This window comes from Panthera leo, chromosome E3, assembly GCF_018350215.1.
Source record: "Panthera leo isolate Ple1 chromosome E3, P.leo_Ple1_pat1.1, whole genome shotgun sequence".
In the NCBI taxonomy this organism is placed as follows: Eukaryota; Metazoa; Chordata; class Mammalia; order Carnivora; family Felidae; genus Panthera; species Panthera leo.
This window is the reverse complement of record NC_056694.1, coordinates 37,545,257-37,573,218: the sequence shown is the minus strand read 5'-3', so window position 1 is coordinate 37,573,218 and position 27,962 is coordinate 37,545,257. Positions and strand designations below refer to the sequence as shown.

At 54.1% G+C, this 27,962-nt stretch overlaps 1 protein-coding gene across 1 annotated transcript in view; it reads right to left on the bottom strand.

Annotated features, from left to right (window-relative positions):
• The window catches only part of LOC122209992 (coronin-7), a 56,635-nt gene that overhangs the window by 27,371 nt on the left and 1,302 nt on the right, over positions 1-27,962 (bottom strand). The window contains exons 2-9 of the mRNA XM_042922341.1: positions 26,390-26,486; positions 25,414-25,488; positions 21,870-21,940; positions 21,243-21,426; positions 18,513-18,589; positions 7,450-7,500; positions 1,425-1,511; positions 895-977 (exon numbers count right to left, since the gene is read on the bottom strand). Of these exons, the coding sequence (XP_042778275.1) occupies positions 895-977; positions 1,425-1,511; positions 7,450-7,500; positions 18,513-18,589; positions 21,243-21,426; positions 21,870-21,940; positions 25,414-25,488; positions 26,390-26,486 (725 nt within the window). The remainder of the gene's footprint in view (positions 1-894; positions 978-1,424; positions 1,512-7,449; positions 7,501-18,512; positions 18,590-21,242; positions 21,427-21,869; positions 21,941-25,413; positions 25,489-26,389; positions 26,487-27,962) is intronic.

Sequence of the window (27,962 nt, the reverse complement as noted above, 5' to 3'; positions counted from 1 at the left end):
TGACCTTCACAGATCTCTGCCTGGGGAGCAGCAAGCCCCTCCAAGAGTCATGGGAGAGCAGGGCTGAGACTTCTGAAAGGGAACCGGGCCCCTGCCTCCTCCTACCCCAGCCAGACTGGTCCCCCACTCTCCTACGCCTTGTTTCCTCACTGTGACAGGCAATCATCTCTGAGAGCCTCCTGTGCCTAAGCCACAGTGAGCCTAGGCCCCCGTGCATGGAACTGGCTTGGCCTGGACCCACGGCACCCCACAAACCTCCTGCACACACTGCCATAAGGATGGAAAGATGAGGCGCACTTGCAGTCCCAAGCCACCCAGGCGCACCCACCCCCTCACTCACCCCCCAAAACCACCAGAGACAGGCATGTGGCCCGGGCTAAGGAGCTTCCATAAAGCCTGCAAGCCTACCAGCCCGACTGTCCCCCCCACCTCCCCACCACGTCCACCCTATCAAAGCTTTGGTCTCTTCGACCCTCGGCATCACCAAAACAGCCACAGCAAAATCAAGGGCAAGTCCATGTCTCCCACCCATGTGTCTGCCGGGTCACAGTCCTTCCCCCAAATGCCAAAACACGCCGACGTGAGCCCTCAGGCTGAGGCCTGCACGGCCAAGGGCCCACTCTGCGGCTAGGGTCCACGTGAGATGAGGTCAACAGGCGACCCCACAGCCCAGCTCAGGCACCGTGACCGCTTTGGTGCTCAGCCCCTCACTGACAAGACCTGAACCAGGTGAGGCCTGTTCCAGCTGGACTGGGCCCCTCCACTCCGCAGGAGGCCTTGCCAGGGCACATTTGGAGCCCTCCCCAATGGTGTCCATTACAGACCTGGACTTAGGACATCATCTAGCCCTTGACCCTCCCCACCGATCCATCCCAACATGCCAGCTGCTCCTACCCGGGTGAGGTGTCCAGGGTGATGGAGGTGAGGGCGCTGGAGAAGTGCCGAGTGTCCCAGAGCTTCACTTCACGCTCACGCATCTGCAGGGAGGGAGCCAAGAGGGGCTCAGAGGGGCCCATCCCCGGGAACCCAATGCCTGAGGAAACAGCCTTGACACAGGGGCACCTGCCCCAGAGCAGAGCTCGGAGGGTGGCGGTGGGGGGTGAGTCATGGCAGGGAGGGAGGGTTTGGGTTTGCATGTCCGGCCCCTTTAAGAACCCTTAGGTGACAAGGGACAAGGGGCGGTTCCCTCCATGGACTCTGGTCCCTTGGGGGGGGCTGCCACAGTTCCCAGGGTCAGGCTTAGCTATTGCAAATGGAATCTGCCAGTTTTCAGCAGCTGGAGGTCCCCTGGGGCTCTGAGACCCAGCTGCACACAGGGCCGTATATGGACAAGCCTAGAGCTGGCTAGCCGTCCCCCACCTCCCCCTGGGCTTCACTCCTACCCTCTTGGTGTGGGTACCCCGCCCATCTGGGAGGAGCCCTACCTGGTTGAATCCACTGGACACAAGGTGCTCCTGGGTGCCCGTCCACACCAGCCAGCCATCCTTGCTGTTCTTGTGGGCCTCTGTGCTCTGGAGGACACAAAAGATGGTGCTGAGCCACCAGGTCCTCCTGCAGGGGGGACACCTGCCGGAGAGCCCTACAGAGGGCAGGAAGGGCCAGGATGGTGCCCCCCAGAGGCTAGCTGGGGACAGAGAAGACTGTATCACTACAGGATGGACCCCAGCCTCACCTTGGCTGAGGAAAGCTCTGCACCCAGAGGGCCACCCGGTCACCAAGCTTGTGCTCAGTCTCCCTCCTCCAAAGGGGACTGTTGGGCTGTCCTGCCACAGTGACGGTGCCAGGCCAGCGGCCCATCCTTGTCCTTGCAGGTTCCTAGACTGGGAGGCACTCAGTTGCCGTCACCAACCCCAGCCTCTGAGGACCCCTGCGCTCTCTCAGAACCTCATTTTTCTCACTTGTGAATGGGGCGTGTTGCCTGGGCTGCCTACTTCCCAGGGCTGTCTGAGCACCAAATGACACTACATGCAAGAGCCGGCCTACTACAGATCAAGGGATAGCAAGCATCCCAGCTGCCTCCTGAGTGCCAGGGGCTGGGGAGAGGGCCTGATGCCAGGCTCTAGGGAATAGTCCCTGGAGAGCGGAGAACGCACAGAAGTGCTCCTCCTCGCCCTCCCGCGGTGCTGGAGCTGCCAGCAGGAAGGCTTCCTGGGCCCAGGGAGGAGAGGCAAGTTCACACCCCAGGCGGCCCTGTCCCCTGGGCCCAGGCAGGGAGGAGCAGAAGGGGCCAGAGGAAATGCAAACAGCTCCCTCCCAGTCACCTCGGCCCCTGGAGCCTGAGACCAAAGACCCTGTTACCAAAAATAGCTCACCCCAAACTGTGGCCAGCTTCCTCCAAGCTTCCCACGATCTCCTTGGGAATGAATGAGAGAAGGGAGGTGGCCTGGGAGGAGCTGGCCCAGCGCCCCCTCCCCAGCCTGCGGAGGCGGACCCCAGCGTGGGAGACCCTGGAACGCCCGTGTTGTTTAAGGGGCTTTTCTCACTGCTCCCTTCCCACCCAGAAGCCAGCACAGGAAGTCGGGGCTGGAGCCTGAGAACCAGGGCCCCACACCCCTCTCCACACGAGGGGGCTGTGGGGCCAGGGCAAGATCAGCCTTGCCCTCACACCCCAGAGTCAGTGAGAAGTGTCACATGGGCCCTCCCTCTCATTAGTGTGCAAATATCCCGTGTAAGCAGCAAAACAGATGGCCAGCAAAGCATCATGCATCATTCATTCATTCGACAGACATTCGAGGCTTCCCCAGGCCAAGTACCATGCAAGGAGCTGGCTGGTTCTCAGGTGGATGGTCACATGGGGGAGACCAGGCTGCTCATTCATTTGTTCTTTCATAATACGAGTGGAGTGTTCAAACTGCATACTCCACTGGGTGCTGGGGACATGGTCAAAACAGAAAGGGTCCCCAAACTCACAGAATATACAAGTCGGGAATAGAGGCGAACCAAACAGAAATACCTATGTCACTACACGTTGTTGTAAGTGCCAGGAAGGAGCAAAGGGAAGGCTGTGGGCACAAGCTTTGGAGTCACTACCTGGGTGAAAACCTGCCCGGCCACACTAAGCATGTCTTCTCAGCATGAATTACCCAACGTCTCCGTGCCTGTTTCCTCAACTGTAGAAAGAGTACTGAGCACTGTATTGGCTCCTCCTCTGGAGGGCTGTTGTGGGAAGTGTCAACACTGGCGAACACTCAGGGCTGTGTCTGATACACATCCAATAGGCATGTTTTTTAAAAACATGGTAACAGATGGGGCACCTGGGTGGCTCAGTTGGTTGAGCGTCCAACTCTTGATCTTGGCTCAGGTCGTGATCTCATAGTTCATGGGTTTGAGCCCTGCGTCAGGCTCCGCACCACCAGTGCGGAGCCTGCTTGGGATTCTTTCTCTCCCTCTCTCTCTGCCCCTCCCCTGCTCGCACACATACTCTCGCACTCTCTCAAAATAAATAAACTTAAAAAAAAAAAAAAAGATTTTAAAGTAACATAGGAGATAAGATGGGAAGGATCAGAAGGTGTGAACCAGGCAGGGGAACTGGCACCTGTGAAGAGTCTGGGCCAGGGAGACAGAGGCCAGTGAAGATGCAGGGGGTATGGGGCGAGGGAGAGAGGGGCGCCCTTGAGCCTGCAGGGCGTGCGCGTCAGAGGCACAGGCTGGGGATGGAACATACCTTGGCCTGTCTCCCACCTTCCTATTTCACAACATGGAGAAACCAGAGGCTCAGGGAGAAGCAGCCACCTGCATCCAGTCACCCAGCAAGACAGCTGTCAGCTACCTGAGCCTCCTGCCCCCCGTGGGCCAGGTTACTGTTCTAGGTCTGCATGAGAGGGACCTGCGGTGAGAAGAGTTGAGCAGCTGGAAGGCAGAGTGGGGGACCAGAAGGGACTCAGGATGTCCACAGGGTGGTGACGGTCTCTGAGCAGGGCACTGGTCTCTGAGGACACTGAAGGCACCAAGGAAGCTGAGACCAGGTAAGAGCTTAGACGGAGCCCAGTGTGCCCACTGTGGGCACACCTGGCTCTGTGTGCCCAGGGGCCACAGGAAGCCCCATGGGCGGGAGAAGGGTGGCCATCCACCCCTCCACCCCTATCTCCAGATTACTACAGTAATTTTCATTTTCAGAAATGGCAAGTTCTTCTTCCCTGACCTCAGCGGGACTAGGGAGGAGGAGCCCTCTCTCAGATCCCCAGACTGTCATTCTCCGGGGCAGGGGGGAGGCTGTAGCTGGACCCTAGGCAGCCTGCGAGCCCTGCAGCCCCAGCACTGTCCCAGGAGGCTCTGAGGGGAACCGCAGGAGGTAATTCCCAGCCTGCAAGCCACAGGGGATGAGGCAGCAGGGCATCCTGCTTAGGGAGAAGCCCCACAGTCCCCTTGTGTTTCCCCCACACCTGGCCCCAAGGAGAGAACAGGAGGGGCTGACTGGCCAGCACAGGGGCACCAGGAGCAGGCACATAGCAGCATTCCAGCCGCCATACGGCCAAATCCCACCTCTCTGTCACCATGGCAACACTTCCTGTGTGGGGCAGGGCAGTTGGAGGAGCAGCCCTGGGCTCCTGGGGTCCTTCCTCAGGGCCAGGGGACCTTCTCTGGTGTAAGACCCCCACCACCCACCTATTCTCCTTCCCGGCCAGGCTCAGTCCTGGGTTCCAGATGCTGGCCCCGGGACCTGCCTGATGCAGACAAAAGGCACAGGGCCACCAGGCCACGCCAGAGGTCAGAGGGCTCACTCCAGGCCAGTCCTAACCCTGGTGAGGGTGCTGAAGCCTCACAACTCCCTGGACACTCGCTTTGCTGCAAGCTACTTCCCTGGCATGCCCATGGCTTCAGGGCCTGCCCTCCCACCCCTCCACACCCCCCCCCCACCCCCCCCCACCGGGCTCTGGCACTGTGAACAGGCTTTGGTGTCGGACGGAGCCTGCCTGGGCCACCCAGCTGTGACCCCGGGACAGAAATGACCAATGGGCCAACTTTACAGGGCAATCATGAGGGTGAAAAAAGACTGTGTGTGCCAAGGGCCTGGAGTATGATAAATGGTCATAAATGGAATCTAGAAATGAAGTAGGGGATGTGAACAGGAGACGGCTGCCCAAGCATCCCCTGACTCAAACTCAGGTCACACAGGGCCCAAAGAGGCAGCAGGAGGTGGACCCCCCAGGGCTCCCCACCAGCCTCCATGCTACGGTGACAGCCAGCGGGGCAGGGAGGGCAGCGCATCCTCCCGTGACTCCCCCAACAAAGCCCCCCTTCTAGTGGGGAAGGAGGATCTCCAAAGAAGGAGCTCCCCAAAGGCCTCTCCCCTGAGCCGGCCCCTCAGCTCACACCGACCCTGGCCGCCAGCAGCGGTTTTCCTAATAGAAGCCAGGTGTGGGCCAGATGCCCTGGGCGGAAGTGGGGGGCAGGGCCATGAGGAGGGCAGCGTTCCAGGCCCTACTGCCCCCGCACCAGCGCACCAGCGGCAGAGCGCAGGCACCAGCCCAGCAGCTGCGAGGGGGCAGGAGCCACCCACGCTCTTCCCAGGTCTCCCTGGCCCAGAAGCCCCATTCAGGGGGGGCTTCCTCCAGAACGAGATCCTCTCCCCCCCTCTTCTAGGAACTTGGAGCCCTTTGGACGGCAGCCACTCTGTCTCCACCTCAGCACCATCGTGGTCCCCCACCCCCCTTTGCTGGCGGAGGAGGCAGGGAAGGAAGAAAATGTTCAGGCTGGGGGAGCTGGCCCTTCAATGCCCAGTCAGGGCAGGAATGGGGGTACTACGCACAGTGCCCTGGGACCCCTCTTTCTGAGCACGGAAAGCTCCAGCGAAGCCCCCTGATCATACCTGCACTGCTCTGAGACTCTGCTGCCCTGCCAGCCACGGGGCCACAAACCATAAGCCAACTTCCCTGGGAAGCAGGGCCGCTGGGGAGTGGAGTGGGGAGTGGGCTAAAACCACTCCTGCCTGGCTTGGCTCACCTGTCAGGACGGGACCTCCGTCCGGTCTTCAGCCAGTCAGAAGTGGAACAGACTGGGCCGTCTGGGGCCAAAAGCTGCTACGGCCTACCTGAAGGGGATTCCGTGTGTGCGCGTGCACACACACGTGCTACGGGTGCAGGGTGGGGGTGGGGGAGGAAAGCCCTGCCATCCCTGGCTACTGCTGGTCAGGTGTAGGCTGACAAAGTGCCCTCTACCCCACGTAGGGAACAAGTCCTAGGGATGGGGAAAGGGTATCTGTGATGGGCCTGGGGCTTTGCTGCGGAGCTCTTCCCCTGAGCTGTCAGCAGGGCCCTGATCTTTACCTTCCTCAGGAAAGAAGCCTCTTCAACTTCTAAAAAATACTTTTTCTTTTTTAATATTTATTTATTTGGGGGAGAGTGCAAGGCAGGGGAGGGCCAGAGAAAGGGGGACAGAGGATCCGAAGCGGGCTCTGAGCTGGCAGGCTGACAGCAGTGAGCCTGATGTGGGGCTCTAACCCACGAACCGTGAAATCATGACCTGAGCCAAGGTCAGACGCTCAACTGACTGAGCCACCCAGGAGCCCCTAGAAAAAAACTTTTTTAATGTAAATCTGAGCAGGGCACCTGGGTGCACTCAGTCAGTTGAGCGTCTGACTTTGGCTCAGGTCATGATCTCACAGTTCGTAGGCTCGAACCCCACATGGGGCTCTCTGCTGTCAGCGTGGAGCCTGCTTCAGATCCTCCGTCTCCCCCCCTCTGTCCCTCCCCTGTGTGTGCGCATGCTCTGTCTCAAAAATAAGTAAATATTTTTTTAAAATGCAAATCTACTCACCTCACTTTCTGCTTAAAACTCGAATGGCTTCCCATAGCCCAGGTGACAGCCCCCCTTCATCACGTGCCCGACACTGAGCCAATGTCAAATGAATGAATGTATGAATGAATGAATGATTCTCCAGTGGCTCACTGGCTATAGCATGAACCCAGAACCCAGACCCCCGCTCAGCACTCAAAGGGCCACATGCACCCCAAGCACCATCACAGACACAAACCAAACATGCTCAGTGCCTAGATCCCACAGACCCAAAGGAGCAGAGTGAGAGTCCACTGGCTGTGAGACTGGACGGGTACGAGGTGGGCAGCTGTGTCTTTCTGGCTCCTCTGAGGCTGGCTTCTGCCAACTGTGCCAGGAAAGGTAGGGGGGATGGGGGTCTCAAAGGAGGAGAGGAAGCTGGATTCTGAAATTAGCTTCCTAAGCCACAGGATGCCTCCACTGAATGCCTGTGGACAGCCTGGCTGCACCGCACCCTGTGATCAAAGCCAGGTACTCCCAGGACTCAGAACAAGCCTCCCGGAAAGAGCTGCCAGCAGCAGGAGCCCACCTCCCAGGTGACCCCTTCACACTCACAAGGCCTTGGCCAGGGGCACGGGGTGTGGCAGAATCTCTGCCAAGAGGCAGAGCCTGTCCCGGCCGGCACCTGTTGGAGCCACTAGGGCCTCAACCCAGTCCCCTGCCCACACAACTCACCTGGGAGGCCCCGGGCTTCGCTCTGGGGTCGAAGATCCTCAGCTGCTTGTCCTGGGAAAGCAGAGAGGAGTAAATAGAGCACACTTAGGACAGGCAGCGTCCTCAGGGGCCAGATGTCCCCTCTACCCACAGGCTGTCATGGTCCCACACCCTAGGACACAGAGCTAGCATCACGCACCAGGGGAGATCTCCCCAGCCTGGTTCCTTCTTCTCACTGCAGGGGGCAGGTCCCCTTTCCTGCCCCAGTCACCCACAATAGAGAACTCAGTGAGAATTCACATTTCCTGAGCACCTACTATGTACCAGGCCCGCTAACACACATGATCTCTCTCCGTGCTTCCAAACATCTCATGAAACAGTCCTATCACCACGACCCCCTCATAGATAAAGAAACTAAACCAAATTCTAGGCTACCAGTTGGCAAATGTTTTGCCCTGTACCCAGCCCAGCCCAGAGAGGTGTAAAAGATGATGTCATTTCTACACTTAAAGAACTTGGTGTCTAACCAGGACAGTGAGCTGACACATCCTAACCATCACTCAGCATACAGTTACTGACTCAGGTTACCTAAGGGTGGAGATGGGAGTAGATCAAAAGATATGTATGTGTATTGTAATAAAGTACCCTACCCTTATAATAAGGACTTTATTCCTGTAGAATAATTGATCTGTGTGTACAAAGGTACGTGCATAGCGGGGCACCTGGGTGGCTCAGTCAGTTAAGTGTCCAACTCTTGATTTCGGCTCGGGTCATGATCTCACAGTCATGAGACCAAGCCCTGCATCAGGCCCTGCACTGACTTTAGAGCCTGCTTGGAATTCTGTCTCCCTCTCTCTCTGCTCCTCCCTCTGTGTACCACGTGTGCATGTGTGTGCTCTCTCTCTCAAAATAAATAACTAAACATTAAAAAACCCTTTAAAAGCCCACAAACATCCATGCATAAAGAACCGGAGAAGAGAAGGAGTAGAACCTGCATTCCCTGCCTACATAACGCCTTGGCCACAACAAACTATTAAGCACTACAAAGAAGGTGCAGAATAACATACGTGGTGTGATTCTGCTGTGGTAAAAATAAACAAAAATCCATATCTGACCACATTCCTGTAACTTTTGCGAGCTGGCTAAGCAAGGAGAAAGGTCTTAAACAGTGTGGGCTGTGCATTAAGGCTGGGTGCTGGGGAGGGGGAAGGTGGAGGGTGAGTAGCTTTTACTTTTTTTTCCGTCTTAGCACAGTTTCACTTTGTTTCAATCAGCATGGATTCATATTTTCGTATTTTTAAAAACAATGAAGCAGCAATAAACTGGAATTTGTAATTAAAAACATAATACCATTCACATCAGCATCAAAAAATATGAGACACATAGCTATACGTCTAACAAAATACATACCAGATTTATGGGAAGGATCCTACAAAACTCTAATGAAAGGAATCAAAGAATTAAATAAACGGAAAAATATTCCACGTTCATGGACAGGAAGACTCAATACCGTCAAGACGTCAGCTCTTCCCAACTTGATCTACAGATTCAATGAAATCCCAGTGAAAATTCCAGCAACTTATGTTGTGCTTATCGACAAAGTGATTCTACAGTTTATATGAACAGGCATAAGATTCAGAATGGCCCAGGCAATACTGAAGGAGACCAAGTGAGTAGGACCAATAGTACCCAACTTTAAAGCTACATTAATCAGACAATGTGGTACTGGCATAAGGATAGACAAATAGATCAAAGGAACAGAACGGAAGGCCCAGAAACAGACCCCCACAAATGTGGGGAATCAAATAGCTATGTCCTGGTTAAGGAGATTAAAGGGAATGCACTGCAAAGCAGAACAGTACTTTCTGGCTTTGCTGAAAACAGCAGACGTGTATCTAGTTAATCTGTATACAGGGGGTGGGTCCTGCCTGGGCTCGGGAATCCCCTAGACCCTGTTATCAACGGGGTATCTTATCTTATTCTCTACCTTGCTTTCAGCATCTGCTCTTCTGTAGTCTTTGGAATGCCATGTTGTTGTTTTGCCTGCTTTCTTGTTTTTTTGTTGTCTTGTTTCTTCTTGTTTTTGTTTTTTGTTTTTGTTTTTTTTGCCCGCAGCCACTGGCATACTGCACAATGTTTTCCCTATAGTTATGCCTGATAAATGTGGGAGCCGGGGAGTTGGGAGCGGTGCAGGAAGACTTCCCCTAGCCTCCCTCTCACCTCTTGCTCGGAGTCTTGAGTAATCCTTTCTGCTGTCATCCTCGGCTTTGCTGGACAAAGCCAAAAGCCAAACACACACAAATACAGTCAACTGATTTCTGACAAAGGACTGAAGGCAACACAATTGAGAAAAGACAGTCTTTTCAACAAACAGCACTGGGACAAGTGCACGTTCACATGTGAAAAGGTGAATCTAGACACAGACTTTACATCTTTTACAAAAACCAACTCAAAATGGATCACAGACCTACATGTGAAATGCAAACTTACAAAAGCTCTAGAAGATAACACAGGAGAAAAATCTAGGTGACTTTGGATTTGGCAATGAATTTTTAGATACAATATCAAAAGTGTTGGTGTTGCATCTATACAACATGACCAAAAAAACAAAAAACTGGATTTCATTAAAATCATAAACTTCTGGTCTATAGAGACACTGTTAAGAAAAAGGAAAGACAAGCCACAGGCTGAAACTACCTGCAAAGCACCTATCTGAGAGAGGACTTGTATCCCAAATACACAACACTTAAAACATTAGAAAAATTAAAAATGTAAGATTCTATTTAAAAATAAGAAAACAACCCAAATGAACACATGGGCAAAAGACCTGAACAAACACCTCATCAGAAAAGATACACACGATGAACAATGAATACAGGAAAAGCTGTTTCACATCATGTCTCATTAGGGAATTACAAACTAAAACAAGTTACCACCACACACCTATTAGAATGGCTAAATTTTTTTTTTACAAAATGACAACACCAAATGCTGGAGAGATTAGGGAGCAACAGAAACTCTTACTCATTGCTGATGGGAATGCAAACGTAATAGCCACTTTAGAAGGCAGTCTGGCAGTTTCTTACAAAGCTACAGATAACTCTTAACTGTATGATCCAGCGATTACACTCCTAAGAACTTACCCGAACGAGTTAAGAACGTATGCTGGTATAAACGTTCACGGCACTTTTAAAAGTTGCAAAAAAAAAAATGGAAGCAATCAACAGGTCCCTCAACAGGTGAACAGATGAACTGCGGCACATTCGTACAATGGAATACTATTCCGTGATAAAGAAAAGAAGGAAGAAGCCAAACCATAAAACTCCCAGAAGCAAACGTAGGGGAAAAGCTTCATGACATCGGATTTGGTAATGACTCCTTGCACAGGACACTAAAAGCACAGGGAACCAAAGCCAACAGCAGACAAACAGGACTGCATCAAACTTCTGTTCTTCAAAGGACACAATCAACAGAGTCAAAAGACAGGTTGCCCTAAGGAATGGGAGAAAATGTTTGCAAATCACAGATCTGGTAAGGGGTTAATATCAAGAATATATTGGGGTGCCTGGGTGGCTCAGTCGGTTAAGCGTCCGACTTCGGCTCAGGTCATGATCTCACGGTCCGTGAGTTTGAGCCCCGCGTCGGGCTCTGTGCTGACAGTTCAGAGCCTGGAGCCCGTTTCAGATTCTGTGTCTCCCTCTCTCTCTGCCCCTCCCCTGTTCATGCTCTGTCTCTCTCTGTCTCAAAAATAAATAAACGTTAAAAAAAAATTAAAAAAAAAAAAGAATATATTGAAGGGGCGCCTGTCTGACTCTTGGTTTCCGCTCAGGTCATGACCTCACGGTTTCATGAGTTCGAGCCCCACATGGGCTTTGTGCCGATAGCGCGAAGCCTGCTTGAGGTTCTCCCGCTTTCTCTAATCCTCCCCCACTTGCACTCCCTCTCTCTCAAAATAAATAACTAAATAAACTTAAAAAAATATACATGAAGAACTCCTATAACAACAACAAAATCAAATACATGTATGTAAAAAATGGGCAAAGGCACCTGGGTGGCTCAGTCAGGTGAGCATCTGACTTTGACTCAGGTCATGATCTCACAGTTCGTGAGTTGGAGCCTCGCCTCGGGCTTGCTGCGGAGCCTGCTTCGGATACTTCTGTCCCCTTCTCTCTCTGCCCCTCCCCCATGTGCGCTTGCTCTCTCTCTCTCCCTCTCTCAAAAGTAAACATGGTGTAAAAAAGGGGCAAAGGATTTGAACAGATATTTCTTCGAAGATATACAAATGGCAAACAAATACATGAAAAGACGTTCACCATCACTAATCATCAGGGAAATGAGGACTAAAACCACACTGAGATACCACCTCACATCCATTAGGATGGCTACTATCAAAGATCCAGGGCCGGGGAGGAAGTGCAAAAGCTGGGAGCCTTGTGCACTGTCGGTGGGAACGTAAGACAGTGTGGCTGCTGTGGAAAAGAGAGCTGCAGCTCCTCAAAAAAGTAAAAACGGAATTACCTTATGATCCAATGATTCCACTTCTTAGTGTATACTGAGAGAACCGGGAAGAGGGTCACCAAGAGGGTGCCCATGTTCGTTATTCACATTATTATTCACAGCACTCACTGCAGCATTATTCACGACAGCCAAGAGGTGGAGGCAGCCCAAGAGCCCACTGACAGATGAGCGGATAAACACAATGTGGTCTCCACATACGATGGGATGGTATTCAGCCTGAAGAAGGACATCCTGTCACATAGCACAACACAGATGAACCTCCAGGACATTAGGGTAAATGAAGTAGGCCAGCCACAAAAGGACAAATCGTCTATGATTCACTTACACGAGGTATTTAAGGTAGCTCAAATCACACATGGGGAACAGAATGGCGGTTACTGAGGGCTAGCGGGGAGAGGGGGCAAAGGGACGTTGTTGTTTAATGGGTATAGAGTTTTGGTTCAGGAGACCTGTTTCACAACAATGTAAATAAACTTAACATTACCGTATATTTAGAAAATGCTCAAGGGGCGCCTAGGTGGCTCAGTTGGCTAAGCGGCCAACTCTTGATTTCAGCTTAGGTTATGATCTCACGGTTCGTGGGTCTGAGCCCCACGGTGGGTTCTGCATTGACAGCATGGAGCCTGCCTCGGATCCTCTGTCTCCCTCTCTCTGCCTTTCCCCAACTTACACGTGTTCATGTACACGTGTGCTCTCTCTCTCAAAAGTAAGTGTTAACAAATTTTTTAATGGTTCAGATGGCAAATTTTATGATGCGTTTTTTACCACCATAAAGAGGTAGCTCTTGGTCCACAAAAAGCCATGGAGGGCCCACGAGTGCACCTGACTAAGGGAAAGAAGCCAATCTGGAAAGGCTGTGTGTTGTGTGATTTCAACTACATGACATCTGCGAAAAGGCAAATAACATTTGAGAGAAAGCAAAAGAATCAGTGGTTGCCAGCAGTTTGGAGGGGGATGGTGAATGGGTGAAGCACAGGGCGCTTTAGGGCGGCGAAGCTATTCTGCACAATGCTGTCACGGTGGGCACGTGATGTCGTGCGTTCGTCAAAACCCCTACAATGCATCATCCAGAGTGAGCCCTCGTGTAAACTGTGACCTTCAGTTCATGCAGCAACAGCGGTTTACCTACAGCAAATGCACCACCCCAACCAACGCGAGACCAGACAGGGAGGAGGGACATGAGAACCCCAGGTACCAGATACTAGCTGCTCAGTTTCTGCCTGGTTCCCTCTTGGGTGCTGAGATGAACCTTGAAGGACAGGCAGAGCTTGCACTGGGAAGGGAAAGGTATTCAAAGGAGGTGGAAATGCATGAACAAAAATGTGGAAACAGGAACTTGCTGACATGTGACATGAAGGGGAAGACAAGGCCGTGCCAGGAGACCAGACGGTGGGAATGGAGGGGGCAGAAGGTGAGTGCTGGACAAGTGGACAACAGAGAGGGCCAGGCCCAGGCCTTCCTGACACGCTGGCAGGGTCCCAGGGTCCTTGGGTCACTCCTGGCAAAGTCTTCCCAGCCGCAGTTCACAGAGCACTTGCTACGTGCCATGCGGGAACCAGGCCCGGCCCCAGGATCAGCCATGCTGTACGGCACCACCCCACTCCACCCACAGCCTTGAGTTCAGGAGGACGCTGTCTAGAGGTGCACAGGACAGAAACAGGCCGAGAGAAGAGCGAACGATGGAGACAGATGGAGAGAGGCAGAGACTGACAGACAGAGAACAGGGAGAGAACAGAGAGAGACAGAGAGACGGAAGGACAGAGGACAACCAGAGATTGAGGAGAAACAGGGCAGCGAGAGACAGACAACAGGGAGAGACAGCGAGAGACAGAGGATCTTGAGAGACTATGGGCAAGAGAGAATGCCTCTTTGGGACGCCTGGCTGGCTCAGGCATTTAAGCGTCCAACTCTTGACTCATGACTCAGGTCATGATCTCATGGATGGTGGGTTTGAGCCCCGCGTTGGGCTCTGTGCTGACAGTGAGGAGCCTGCTTGGGATTCTCTCTCTCTCCCCTTCCCCCTCTTGTATTCTCTGTCTCTCTCAGAATAAGTAAATAAATTTTATTTATTTATTTTTAAATGTTTATTTATTTTTGAGACAGAGACAGAGATCGTGAGCCAGGGAGGGGCAGAGAGAGAGAAGGGAACAGAGGAACAGAGGCAGGCTCTCTGCTGACAGCAGTGCGCCCGACACAGGGCTCGAACGCATGAGCCTTGTGACCATGAGATCACGACTTGAGCTGAAGTCAGATGCCCAACAGACCGAGCCACCCAGGCGCCCCAATAAATAAACTTCAAAAAGAGAGAGAGAGAGAGAGAGAGACAGAGAAAGTCTCCTGGCAACAGGGGCCACTCCCACCAGGAGCCATGTGGAGAGGCAGATGGCCTGGGTTTGGATGCCAACTCCAGCATTTACGGGCTCTGTGACCTGGGCAAACCCCTAAGCCCCGGGTAGGACGAGGACAAGTGAAAGCAACACGTCTCACAGGTCAAAGTCCCAATTCTTGCCGCATGGGTGCTCCCCAAAGGCAGCTGCGCCACCAAATGCAGGGGGTTCAACACTGGATCCACACCAGGGGTCAGACTGGGCACTGGAGGCTGGCCTGGCCTGCTGGGCCACGGCAGAGGGGGTGGCCCTGGGTGGCCAAGGTGTATGTCCTCACTGGGCTCACAGACACAACCGGACCACGTGGAGCGGGATCGCAGCTTGCCTGCCCATCCGTGAGGCCGACACGCCCCCTAGTGGTTGGCTGCATTTCCCTCAGCTGGAGGAGCTGGGAAGAGAACGGGAAGGGGCTTCTGCGGGAAAATCAGGGCTCCTGGGAGGCAGAACCAGACAGCCAGCAGGAGACGGTGTGGAAAGGGGGAAGCCCCGAGAGGAAGCAGAGTGTCCCCCACGCTGTACCCAAATCAGGCAGTCCTGTGTATAAACCTAGAGCCCAGCCTGCAACCCCTGTCTGAGCAGAGCTCCCTCCTACGGAGGGCGGGCCCCTCACTGGCTCCCCCACATGCTCAGGACAAACCCACGGACACCTCCTCCTAACCTTCAGTCACGGGGGCGGCCCCCCCCAGGACCATTCCCCAAAGGTTTTGGCATTTCACACCCCTGACCAGGATCCTGAGGGTGCCCCTTGACAGGAGAGGGCAGCAGCAAACTCAGGACCGCGGTGGCCCCCAGCCACCACTGACAGCTCGGAGTGGAGATCACACCCTGTAGGACAGTGTCCCCTTCAGGATGCTGCACCCAGACGCGGCAATGTCAGGTGCTGTGTCCCCACAGGGAGAGCACCCAGGTCCAGGAAAGCAGAGGTGGGCGTGGGGGAGGGCTCTACTCCAGCCACCCATGTGGGGAACCAGTGGTTCCTACTCCACAGTCTCAGGCTCCTGGGTCGAGAGGGGCAGGAGAGTTCCACCGGACCGAGCTGTGGCTTCATCACACTCACTCATCCTCAGGAGACACCAGCCTATAGGAAGCTAACTCATCACGCCGACAGGAGGTGGCAGGACACAGAGGGGCATTCTGCGACCGGGTCACTTTTCACCCCCCCACCCCACCGTTCAAACTGGAAGGCAAATGGCACTCAGACCCCTGGGGAGGAGTGCCTGGACAGCTGCACACTTCCTCAGTAAACCCTCTACTAACTCCCCAGAGCTGACACCCTCCTTCCCATGCTCTAGGCCCTCCTCCCTGCCCTCAGTCACCCAGTCCCGTCCCCAGTCTCGGAGGCCTGGCGCCTGCACTGCCCCCTCCCCTAGGGGCTGCAACACTCCTCATGGCCTCCCCATGCCCCCCCCCCCCAGCTCCACCCCCTCTTGCTGGATTCCCCCCCTCCCCCATGCCCACTGCTCTCAGCTGGCCTCATACTCACCCTCGCCCCACCCGCCTCCCTTCGCCGGCGGTCGCCCACAGCTCCTTTTGCTGGCACTCCTCACCTGGCTGCCTCCTCACACGGCAGGAGCCCTGGGAGACAAGGCTGCATCCTAATCCAACTCTTTGTAGCCTCACAGAAACCAGAAACCACCGTGCTGGGCTGTGAGCTCTGTGGAGGGGAGGGGTCCCTCTGACTGCTCCACAGGAAGTGACCCATGTCAAGCCTCTAGACACCTGACGCTCAGACATCCTACCTGCAACTGGGCTGGGGGCCTGGAGCTGACATGGGGCAGTGGATGCAAGACCGAGAGAAGCCACCTCCCTCCAGGCTACAGCCTGGACTGGCCTTGTGGGCCACAGCTCTTAAGTCAAGGGCCATCCAAGTCACACCTGCAGGCCATGGGTGGACACTGGCGGGATCCCCCTCACCAGGAAGCCATCCAGCCTTGTGGCCAGAGAGAGCTCTAAGAGAGGTGGCCCCGGCTTGCCCTGAGCCCCACAGCCATACCCCAGGCAGGCCGGTCCGGGCGAGGGCCGTTAACATCAGAACATTCATACTGGTGGAGACCACACCTGCACCTCCCGCGAGGATGCTGCCCTCATCCGCTCAGGGCTGCTCTGCTACTGGGGAAGCCAAGGCACCTTCCCACTATCCTCTGTCACAGCTGCAGATCTGAGCTCTTCAGGCACCCACTGGAGGAGCTCTAAGGCCAGAGAAGGGCAGGGGCCCAGCGGCAGGGCTTCCGCCTGCGGGACCGGTGCTCCTGCTGCCCCACGTTTCGGGTGAGAAGCGGCAGAGCAGCAGGTTCAGAGGGCGGAACAGACACCCAAGTCCCCTCCCAAAGCCCAGCCTGGAACCACAACCTCCACACACAGCCCCGGGAGGCTGGCATTACTCCTCTGGAAGACAACTCGGGAAAATCTACCAACAAGCTGACAAACCTTCACAACCTCCAAGCCAGCAATGTCCCTGGTAAAAATCTAGACCCAGGGTGGCGGGTGGGGGGAGAGGGAGCTAAAGCCCTCAGGCCAAGTCAGCCAAATCCAACCCACAACCCGAGATCTGATTCTGCAGATACAGTTTTACTAGAATGTGGACATGCCCACCATTTACATTTGTCTGTAGCCGCTTCCTTGTTACAAAGCAGCACCGACAGAGACAGTGTGGCCTGCAAAACCCAAAGTATGTACTATCTGGTCCTTTACAGAAGTTTGCCGGCCCCTAAGCTTTCTAAGCTAAGAAAGTCACATTGAGGGGTGCCTGGGTGGCTCAGTTGGTTAAGCGTCTGACTTTGGCTCTCATGGTTCATGAGTTCAAGCCCCACATCGGGCTCTGTGCTGATAGCTCAGAGCCCGGAGCCTGCCTTGGATTCTGTGTCTCCCTCTCTCTCTCTCTCTCTCTGCCTCTTCCTGGCTCATGCACGCTCTCTGTCTCTCTCTTTCCTCCTCTTTCTCAAAAATAAATAGACGTTTAAAAAAATTTTTTTTTAAGTTATGTTGAGGGGCACCTGTATGGCTCAGTCGGCTAGGCGTCCAACTCTTGGTTTCAGCTCAGGTCATGATCTCACAGATCGTGGGTTCGAGCCCCACGTTGGGCTCTGTGTTAAGAGTGCAGAGCCTGCTATGGATTCTCTCTTATTCCATCTCTCTGCCCTTCCCCCATGTGTGTGCACACAGTCTCTCAAAATGAATAAATAATCTTAAAATTTTTTTTTAATTTAAGAAAGTCACATTGCAAACAAAAAACAAAACCCCCCAAAAAATCTGTATACAAATATATTCAGATGTTATAACTTGTAATAGCATAACTCAAGTGAACTCGTAAATCTGAATGATAGAATATTTTCTGTGATGTTCATTCAATTACTGATGAACTGGGAAAACATACATATTACACAGAACGCAAAACACAGGGTAGAGTAACGTGGAGAGTGCAATCTCAACACATACAGGAAAACATGCCTAGGAAAAGTTCAGAGAGAAAGATGTCAAGATGGTGACAGACATCGCCCCTGAGGGGGGAGGATTACAGGTGATTTTTTTTTACTTTTCCACTCCTGTCCCAAATTTGTAAAGCAAGCACAAACTACTCTCCTCTGGTAACCATAAAGTAAAAACTCCCGGTGGTGACTATCTCCTGCCGCTCTCCTCCTTCCCTCCCTCTCGACCTCACTCGGTGAGTCTGTCTCTCACACACACCAGCTAAAGGCATGCAAATCAGGGCAGAGAGGGCTTCTCATTGGAGGGGGAGGTCACAGCCCCAACCCAGAACCCTGTCCCGCTGGTGCTTCTGCCTGGAACGCCTGTCCCCTCCTCCTCAGTGAGGGAGGCCCCACCTGGCTGTCCCTGGGAAGGGGCGTGTACCAGCGGAGACTGAGCAAGGGAACCACGCCCTGCTGCACGACCACCTTGCCCTCAAGCAGGAGCTGCTTGGGGGCTAGCAGCCCCGCTGACCCCAGAGCACAGGCCAACACCTGGAACTTACCGTCTAATGAACCAAATGGGAAATAAAACTTGACACCAAAAAAACAAAAACAAAAAACCACCTGGAAAATGGGTCTTCCAAGAAGGCAGAGAAAAGAATTTTGGAGAGAGGATCTCCCAGGTATGCAGACCCCACATTTTCTCTTTCAGAGAAGCCCTCGGTCCCCCTGGCCCCCCCACGGAGCCAAGTCTCACTGTCCAGCTGCTTACCTTGCACGTCGTGCCCACCAGGGCTCCATCCCGGCTCCAGACAGCACCCTGCACCAGGTCCCCATGGGCCGCCAGCTCTGTAGAGAAGCGGCCAAAATCAGGAGGGCGTCCAGTGTCTCCCCACCCTGCCCTGGGCAATGGGGGCACCAGGGAAGCGGGTGCAGGAGGACCTGACTGGGGATAACTTCCCAGGGCGCAGGCCAGAGCTGCAAGGGCCCCTCTCCAGCGGGAAGAGCACGAGGTGCATGTCCTCCCAGACACGCTGCACTGCACCCGGGACTTCTCCCTTTAGCCCTGCCCTCAGCAGGCCACGCTTGCACTCAAAAACCTTCTGAGGCTCCCTGCTCCTCAGACGGGCTCTCACGTCCCACCCAGGGTTACTTCCAGTCACTCACCAATACACCCCACCTAAGTGACACCACCCCGTGGCTGAGCCACACACATTCCCACCTTGGACTCTGCTTGGGCCACCCCTGCTCCTTCCCCAGTGTGACAGTTTTGAAATACGTCCACATGGGCATAGGGTCTCAGTCAGTTAAGCATCCAACTTCGGCTCAGACCATGATCTTGCGGTTCATGAGTTCAAGCCCCACATTAGGCTCTGTGCTGACAGCTCAGAACCCGAAGCCTGCTTCGGATTCTGTGTCTACCTCTCTGCCCCTCCTCCACCCTCTCCCTCTCTCTCAAAAATAAAATAAACGTTAAAAAAATTTTTTTGAAATACATCCACAAATTTTTTGATGCTCCTCCTATTATAGGTTGAATTGTCTCCCTCACGAAAAGATGCTGGGTCGTCTGGCTGGCCATATTGAAAGAGCATGTGACTCTGGATCTTGGGAGTCATGAGTTCGAGCCCCTGTGGGGTGTAAACGTTACTTAAAAATAAATAAACTTAAAAAAAAACAAACAAGGATGCTGACATCCTAACCCTCAACACCTGCGCTATAACTTTATCTGGAAACGGGGTCTTTGCAGATCAAGTTAAGCTGGTATCATTACAGTGGACCCTAGTCCTGTATGACTGGTCCTCATGAAAAGGGAAATGTAGACACAGAATTGGACGTGCACAGAGGGAAGACGATGCGAAGACACGGAGAAGACGCCACGTACAAGCCAAGGGACACCTGAGGCTATGGACGCAAGGAGAGAGACCCAGACGGTCCACCAGGGGCAGCCAGCCACCATGCTGTGGGGGCACTCAGGCGGCCCGGGGACAGGCCCCATGGCAAGCACTGAGGCATCCTGCTCACAGCCAGCACCGTGTCCATGAACCCTCTGAGAAGCTGAGCCTCCTGCCCCAGTCATGTCTTCAGATGACGAAGGCAGTGTCTCAACTATAGCCTCGTAAGAGACCCTTAGCCAGAACCACCCGGCTAAGCAGCTCTCAATCTTGGACCCTCAGAAACTGTGACATAAACAGATGCTCCTAATTGTTTTAAACCCCTAGGTTTTGTGATCACTTGTTCTGCAGCAGCAGAGGACCACTATGCCAGGGCTTACTTCCCCGAGATCAATCCCAGCCCTGCCACCCACTTGCTCCTTGTTCTTGGTCAAGTTGTTTAACCTCATCTGCAACATGCAAGGCCCTCAGCACAGTGGCAGCACGAGAGGACCTGAGACGCAGCAGTTACAGCGGGTGACCCCCTAGTGACATCCTGCCTGGTAACCTTCACCTCTGCTCCAAAGGTTAAGCTGGTCTCCTTGACCGTACCAGGAGCTCTCTGTGCGTAGTTTATGCTACTGGCAGCCCTTGGTTGGCCCCTGGGTCCCAGCCCCAGAGATGGGGACACCACCTTGGTGAGTTTGACCCGCCCTAGTCACCCTGCACAGTGCTAGAAGGCAAGGCCGTCCTTTAACTCATTGAGCCTCGCGTCTTTTCCCTAAAAGGGGGACGAGCGTGTCAGGGCCTCGGCAGAAACGACTCAGTGGCATCACCAGAGAACGCCAGGGCTCCATGGGGGTCACAGTGCAGGGTCGTAACCATTCATTGAGCAATTGGGCTCTAGACTGTCATCATCTACGCATAGTCTGAATGTTTGTATCGCCCTACGAGTTGAAGCCTAACTCCCACTGTGTTTGGAGGCAGGGCTTGAAAGAGGTGATTAGGTCACAAGGGTGAAGCCTCCCAAACCAGATTAGTACCCCTAAGAAAGGGGCCCTGAGAATGTCCTCGTCCCTTCCACCACATGAGGACACGGCACCAGGACGACCATCTGTGACCCAGGAAGTGGGTTCTCACCAAACACGGAACCTGCCGGCACCCAGATCTTGGACGTCCAGCCTCCGGAACCACGAGAAATGAGCGCCCCGGCTGTGGTGGTGTGTTAGAGCAGCTGGACTCGGGATGGACTAAGACAGGCTAGGTCGTGAAATCGAGAGAAACGTGGGGGAAGGGGCTGTAAGAGAGCAAAATCCCCGCCTGGCAGAGAAGCAGCCAGACGTTTGTTTTCAAAATCGAAGTGACATACAGTTCGAGAAATAACAGTATGAGGAAGTTATTTAGACATATGGAAGAAAAACAGCTACATGGAATGAAAACAGATGCCTACAGGAAGTGGGGACGGATGGAGCATGTGTAATACGTCTGCTGGAATCTTACCACCTTTCAAACCACGTACACATGAAACATTAACACAGATTTTAAAATTCACGTTAGCAAAAACATAAAGCAACGGAGTGCCGTCCAGCCGGGGGGCCGCCCAGGGCGGGCAAGGCCAGCGCGGCCCGTACCTGTGAGGGCCTGCTGCTTGGTTACATCCCAGACCTTCACGGCGGTGCCCGCCGCACTCACCAGGACACCATCCACGGTGGGGTGGAACTGCAGTGCCTCCACCTGGACGCCCTCAGGGCCCAGCACCAGCCCCGGCACCGAGGGCAGCGCCTGGCCAGGGGCCGGTAGTCGCCACAGCTTCACCTACGGGAAGGAGCAGGTCGGTGAGCCCAGGGCTGGGGAGAGCCTCCAGCTGGTCTTGCCCAGGGCTGCCCCCAACCCCAGGGGTTGTACCTGGACATAGAGGCTGTGTATCCTGTGTTAGGAAAAGCCAGGGTAATCCAGCCCAGGATCATAGGGTGTAATTAGAGGCGGGGGTGGGGGAGACGGGAGCCACAGAGTGGGGCTCTGCTCTGTCTCCTCAATGTCCCACGCCACCCCAGCCCTGCTCTCCTTAGGCAGCCAAGCAGCAGAATGGCAAGTCAGGGCCACAGCTCCCAGCAAGCACACAGAAGCTCACGGGAGCTGGTGTAGATCAAGGAACTGAGAATTTGGGCTAGCCCAGCCCTGGAGGCCTGTGGAGGGGCTGAGGGCCCTTGAGGGGAGGGGGAGGCGCACTGAGCAACTTGTCCAGCAGCTCCACTCACCGTCCTGTCAGCTGAACCCGTGGCCAGAAGAAAATCATCAAAGGGAGAGAAATCCAAGTCCGTGACCAGGTCTGTGGGAGAGCAACGACTGACATGGGCCTCATGAGAACTCACCAGAACTTTGTTTCCAGCCCGATGTGATGTCTCCCCAAGGCAGAGAACCACAGCCCAGGGTTTCACAGGGGACGCCTCTGGCCACACGGTGGCGGGCTGAAAGCCCACAAAGAAAGGCACTTCTGGAAACCCCTGCCTGTGATATACATGCCCCAGAACGGGCAAAGCCCCGCGTCAGGAAGCTAGCAGGATGACAGACACAAAGCTCCTCAAACTACTGAGCACCTGCCTTTGCTCAAAACCCAGAATGCAACGCGGGGTCTAGCACATCAACATGTGAATGAATGCGAGTACCAGCCCTGCTCTGGGCCCACGAGGTATTCACAAACCAGACAGTTGCCACCTAGCCCTAGGAGACCCTCACCACCTCACACGTCTCTGCAGACGTGGCAAAACATGGACTGAGCACGCAGGGGGACCCCAAGGTCAGGGGTCAGGGCAGCTTCGTGGAGGAGGCACGGGGAGCCCTGGGGAATATGAAGGACCAGAACAGGTTAGAACATCTGGGAGGCGGGGCCTGGATGACGGGCCTAGGCTAGGAGCTCTCTGCTCCTCAGGTCCCACCGGGGCTGACACTTGGCTTGAGGGCACCTGACCAGAGCCTGAGCAGCCAGCTGCTCTCATAAGGCAATTAAACCAGGAAGTGAGGTCTGGTGACAGGGTGCCTCAGGGACTAGCCTTGAGGGGAGGGCAGCCAGCTGGGAAGGAGCCGTCAGGTCCTAGCCAGGACCCTCCTAAGGCCTGTACATCCAGCTGCTCCTTCAGCTCTGGAAGCTCCCCAGGCTTTCAGTTCTGGAAGCTTTCCTCCAAATCCCTTTTTGGCTAAAGCAAGTTGGAGCTGGCCTCAGTTCTTTGCAATCTAAGAACCTGAACTGCTCAGCTCCGGAAGGCCAGGAGAGGGAGATAGGGGCATGCAGAGTGAGCCACAGCACAGAGAGGAAACCCACAGTTCCTGAAACCAGCAGGGGGTGTGAGCGTGATGGCCAGGCTTGCATCACCAGAGCAAGGCCCACGGTGACTTTCCCTGCTGCCTGCCGCCCCAGTGGGGTCAAGCAGGTATGCTTTCCTCTCAGGCCAGAGCCAGACTCCGGGCACCCCGGCCAAGAGAGACAAAGACAAGGAGCAGTGAAGACAGGGACCCCGTGGGACAGCCCTGGCCCAGACTCCTGGAACGCTGCCACCCTGCTTGTGGGCTCCACACTGGACAGGGCAGTGGCCAGCGAGAGCCACCTGGCATTCCCAAGGGGATGAGAAGCAGCGACCGGGTCGCCCTGAGTGCGCAGCTGAGCTGACAGGCCAGTGTTCCGTATGTGCATTTACCTCACCGAATCCTCACGACCACCCCTTGGGATGGCACTGTGGCATCATCCCCAAGCGGAGCATGGGGACAGAAAGGTTAAGTAACTAGCCCAGAGTTACACAGCTAAGAAAGGGCCAGGCTGGTGGTTGTGCGGGCAGTTTGGTTTCAGAACCTACATCCTCAGCATATCACCGCACTGCCTCTCCCAAATCGGAGCAAGCACCCAGCCACCCCACAGCCCAGAACGCAGGACTATTCTCTCAGCGCTTCCCAGCAGTCTGCTCTCCTGGGCAGCTGGGCTGGAGGGCCGCTTGGCCTTGAGCCAGGAGGCAGAAGGCACCCCCAAAGGCAGGGAGGCAGCCAGAGGCCAGCCCACCACACTGCCCCCCACCACCTCACCTAAGAGGACAGAGTGTGCCACTGTCTCCAAAGCAGGTTCTCAGGAGCCAAAGTTATCCCGGGAGCAGTGTGCCAGCAAGGTCAACAGTTGAGGCCGTGGTGAGGCTACCAGCCCTCAGAAGAGGCTTGGTCCAGCTTCTCCTCGAAGCCTTCCCAGTAACGGGGCCTTACAACCTACAGACACCAGCAGCCCCGGGCAGTTCCCCCATGGGTCAAGTGCACCAAGCACACAGGGGTCTGACAAGACCCGGTTCCGAGTCTGGCTCCGCCAACCGCGGTGCCGGTGTTGGCAGGTTCCCGATCTCTTCAAGCCTCAGTTCTCTTAGCTAAAAAACGGTTAAAAATCTACTTCAAAAAGGTGTAAGAGTGGATGAGAAAGCAGACTTCTTCCATGTGTTACAACACAGATGAACCTCAAATCACGAAATTCAGTGAAAGAGGCCAGATTTTAAAGACTACGTGTGGTGTAATTCCATTTATGTCAAGTGTCCAGAAAAGGCTGGGCTGTAGAGCAAAAGCTGGCGAACGTCTTCTGCAAAGGGGGAGGCAGTAACTATCTCAGGGTTTGAGGGCCAGACGGTCTCTGTCACAACTACTCAATTGTGTAGTTGCTGGGAGAAAGCAGTCACAGGCTGAATGTCAATGAAGAGGCGTGGCCATGTCCTCACAAGACTATTTACAAAGACAGCAGCTGGCTGGGCAGCGGAGGGAGCTCCAAGACCCTGGCAGCAGGGGCAGGAAGAGGATCCACTGGCACCAGAGGTGGAAATGAAGTAACTGCAAAGGGGCACGAGGACCCTTTGCAGAAAGGTCCTAACATTGGGTTGCAGATACCTACCTCTGTAACTTTAATAAAAGTAATCACACTATTCACTGAAACCAAGTAATATCAATGGAATATAAATGATACCTCAGTAAAGTCGTAAAGAGCTTTAAGAAAGAATTAGATGATAAAACATGGACAAGGTTCTTAGGGCATAGACGGCTCCTGACCCATCTTGGCCACCGTCACTCTGTTAGCTGCCGTCATCGTCGTCTGGACCCCTAAGCTGAGCTGCACACTCAGACTGGGGAGCCAGGGTCAGCCCCATTCTGTCAGCCGAGGTCGCCGGCCAGGCGGCCAGGAACGCCAGCAAGCCAGAGGGACTGGCCCACAGCCTCCGCCGCAGCTGCAGAGGGACAGAGGAGGCAGCTGGGCCAAGGCTGCCGCAGTCCGGGGAGAGCAAGCCGTTCCCTTGGAGTGGGCGGACTGCCAGGAGGGCTGCCGGGCGCCCCCAGAAGCAGCTGCAGCAGACAAAAGCTCTCTTTGTGAGGGCCTGTCTGCAGCCCTGCAGCCCAGCCAGACCCCTCCCCGAAGGGCCCCGAGCAGCCCTGCTGGGGAGGATGGCTGGTGGTGAGGGGTGGCCTGCTGGGTTCCAGGAGAGCACAAGGGGCTAAGAACTCCATAGGGTTGAGTCCTCCACAGTGACTGGGAGCCAGCATCAGCCTGGAGCCTGGGCTGGCCAGTGCATAACCCCCTTTCTCAGCTTAACCACCTGCAGCACTCAGCTTCCCTTCTTTCTGCCCAAGTGGAATTCCCAGCCAGGACCCAGCCTTCCAATATGGACACCGTCTGCACAAATGCACAGTGAAGACAGCAAGAGGGACTGGGAACCCATGGGACCGTAGGAGTCCCTGCACCCAGGGAGGGAGGAGCAAGTTCCAGACCTCCTGGGTCCAGTTTCCACTCACCTGAATGGCAGCCCAGGTGGGTCACCTGTCTCTTGTCCTCTCCTTGGCCATCCAGAGGCACAATACCCAGCACACCTGTCAAACACACATGGAGGCTCCGACATCAGGCCTGATGGGAACTGTCTGCTGCCCAGGGCTCCCAGAGGACATGAGACCCAAAGCTCAGCCTTGGACCTTCCCAGAGCCTCCACCAATCATAAGATCATAACCCTCTGGACACAGTCAGTCCAAAGTTAGGTTCTTACCCCCTACAAGAACCTTCTGTGACATCAGATGTACAGAAGACACTGGGGAAAAGGTGGTCTTTTTAGCATTGTGGGTCATACGAGGCCAGCTTAGGGCCACCGGTTGCCCCTTTTCCCAGCTTTACCTGAGAAAGAAGCTATCACTCAAGGGCACCGGGGCCGAAAGACAGGACACAGGTCAGGGCCAATGGCATATGTGAGCCTCTAGAGATGGCTCTGTCTAAAGCCTCTGGACCTTTTACTTATATGAGCTAAAGAGGTACCCGACTTTTGTCAGTTTGAGGTCTGAGTTAACGCTAGCAACAAAAAAAGTCCCGAGTGACATAGGGAGCTTTTCAAATCTTGGTGTTCTTACTGACCTGAGCCATTCTCAGGCCCCCAGATGAGGAGGGGGCTGCATATGGGGATCAGCTGAAAACAAAGGGGACAGTCCCCTCGGTGTCTTCCTGGCCAATCTCTTAAAAACCACAGCCAGGGGGAAAACAAACAAACAAACAAACAAAAACAAACAAACCCACAGCCAGTGTAGTTTATACAAAGTATACACACATGTCCTAATCAAAATCAATCTGATTACTGCACTTGACCAGTTTGTAGGGGTCTAAGGCCCTTCATGGTGCTGACCTCTGAGCCCCATGAGGATCCCCTAAGCTTCCAACCTGAAATGAGTCTGCCCTTCTGCCCCATCCTAATTAAGATGACAATGTATGAATCTATGTCCACCTTCCTACCTGGACGGTCAGAGTTAAACGCAATCAAGTGGCAGCTGGATTTGATATGGTTCCCACACGAGGGTGTGGTTCCTGCTCGAATGTCACCGATCCAGGCCTGAAAATAAAGAATAAGAATTGTGATGGACAGGCCCTCTGATCATAACTAAAGCAGGGGGTGGGTTATAATGCAGGGAACTCGACCTTAAAGCTGCACCACTAGAAATGCATTCCTTTAGATCCAACCCTGTCCCCATTCACGCACTCCCTTAGAATATTCAAAATGCTCCTGAAATAATAACCTAAGTCACGGAGGGAACAATTTTGTCTATTAAATCAAATCTCTAATAAGGGTGAGAAGGCTGTCAGAAGTGACCTCAGGCTAAATGAAGTCAAGAAGCCAACTGAACAGTGTGTGTGGTCAGGGGACTGTTTCTGTTAAAAGGGAGAGAGAGAAGCAGAGAAAGCAGAAGTGAGCACCTAAGACAGAAGACAGACTCAACTTCCTCCAGGGCACTGCTGAAGGCCTCCACCAAGTACAGGGGGTGTCTCCTACGGGCCCCAGGAGATAACACTCAAGCTCAGAAAGGGGAAGAACCAAGGCCTCTCCACAAAGTCTCATAGAAAGGTGAGCAATGCACCTCCACGAAAAGACGATAATGTTAGCACCCCCACAGACGGGGGGCAGAGGAGCACTTTTTCTGAAACTAAGACCAACAAGGCCCACGTGTTTTCTCTGTTGGTATCAGAGCACTGTACGACACTCCTGCCTGCTTCCTGACACCCGAGCGGCCTTGTTTTCCAGCCCACCCACCCACAGCACGCCGGAAACCACCCCCATCGTGCAAGTTTCTATTTCAGTGTTCACCTGCCGTGGGTAGAACATTACCTTCTTGCGTTATTTTTTCCTCCTGATTCATGTTTACTGTTCAGAGTGACGGGGAATATCTCTGAAAAGGAGAACAGATCACCTGTCCTCCCCTCTCCCTAACCTAAAGTGTTTAAAGCTTTCTCTGTAATCCCTGGTCCCATGGTTGACTGTTTACATTGCTGGACTAAGGCCCACCTGGAACAAGCCCCAAGGCCCATCAAGTATACTCGAGACCCTTTCAAGGAGCGCTGATGGCACTCAGAAAGACGGTATTAATGCAAATCTGAGCCAATCTCTACCCAATGCTCTCCACTTTCAACCTTTTAATGGCTCCTGACCGCACTCAGAAAACACCCAACTGGGGGGGCCTGGGTGGCTCAGTCAGTTAAGCATCTGACTGTGGCTCAGGCCATGATCTCACGGTTCGTGGGTTCGAGCCCCACGTCAGGCTGGGGACTGACAGCTCAGAGCCTGAAGCATGCTTCAGATTCTGTCTCCCTCTCTCTGCCCCTCCCCCACCTGTGTTCTGCCTCTCTCTCTCAAAAACGAATAAACGTTTTTAAAAGCTTTTTTTTTTTTTTTTTTTTAAAGAAAACCATCCAACTTCTTCCTGTGGTCCTTGAGCTCTGCAGGACGGCTCTGGACTCATGTGACACACCCTGCTTCCCCAACACTGCCCCCCATCCACCCGGGGCTCACCTTCCATTCCTCTGCTAGGCTCTT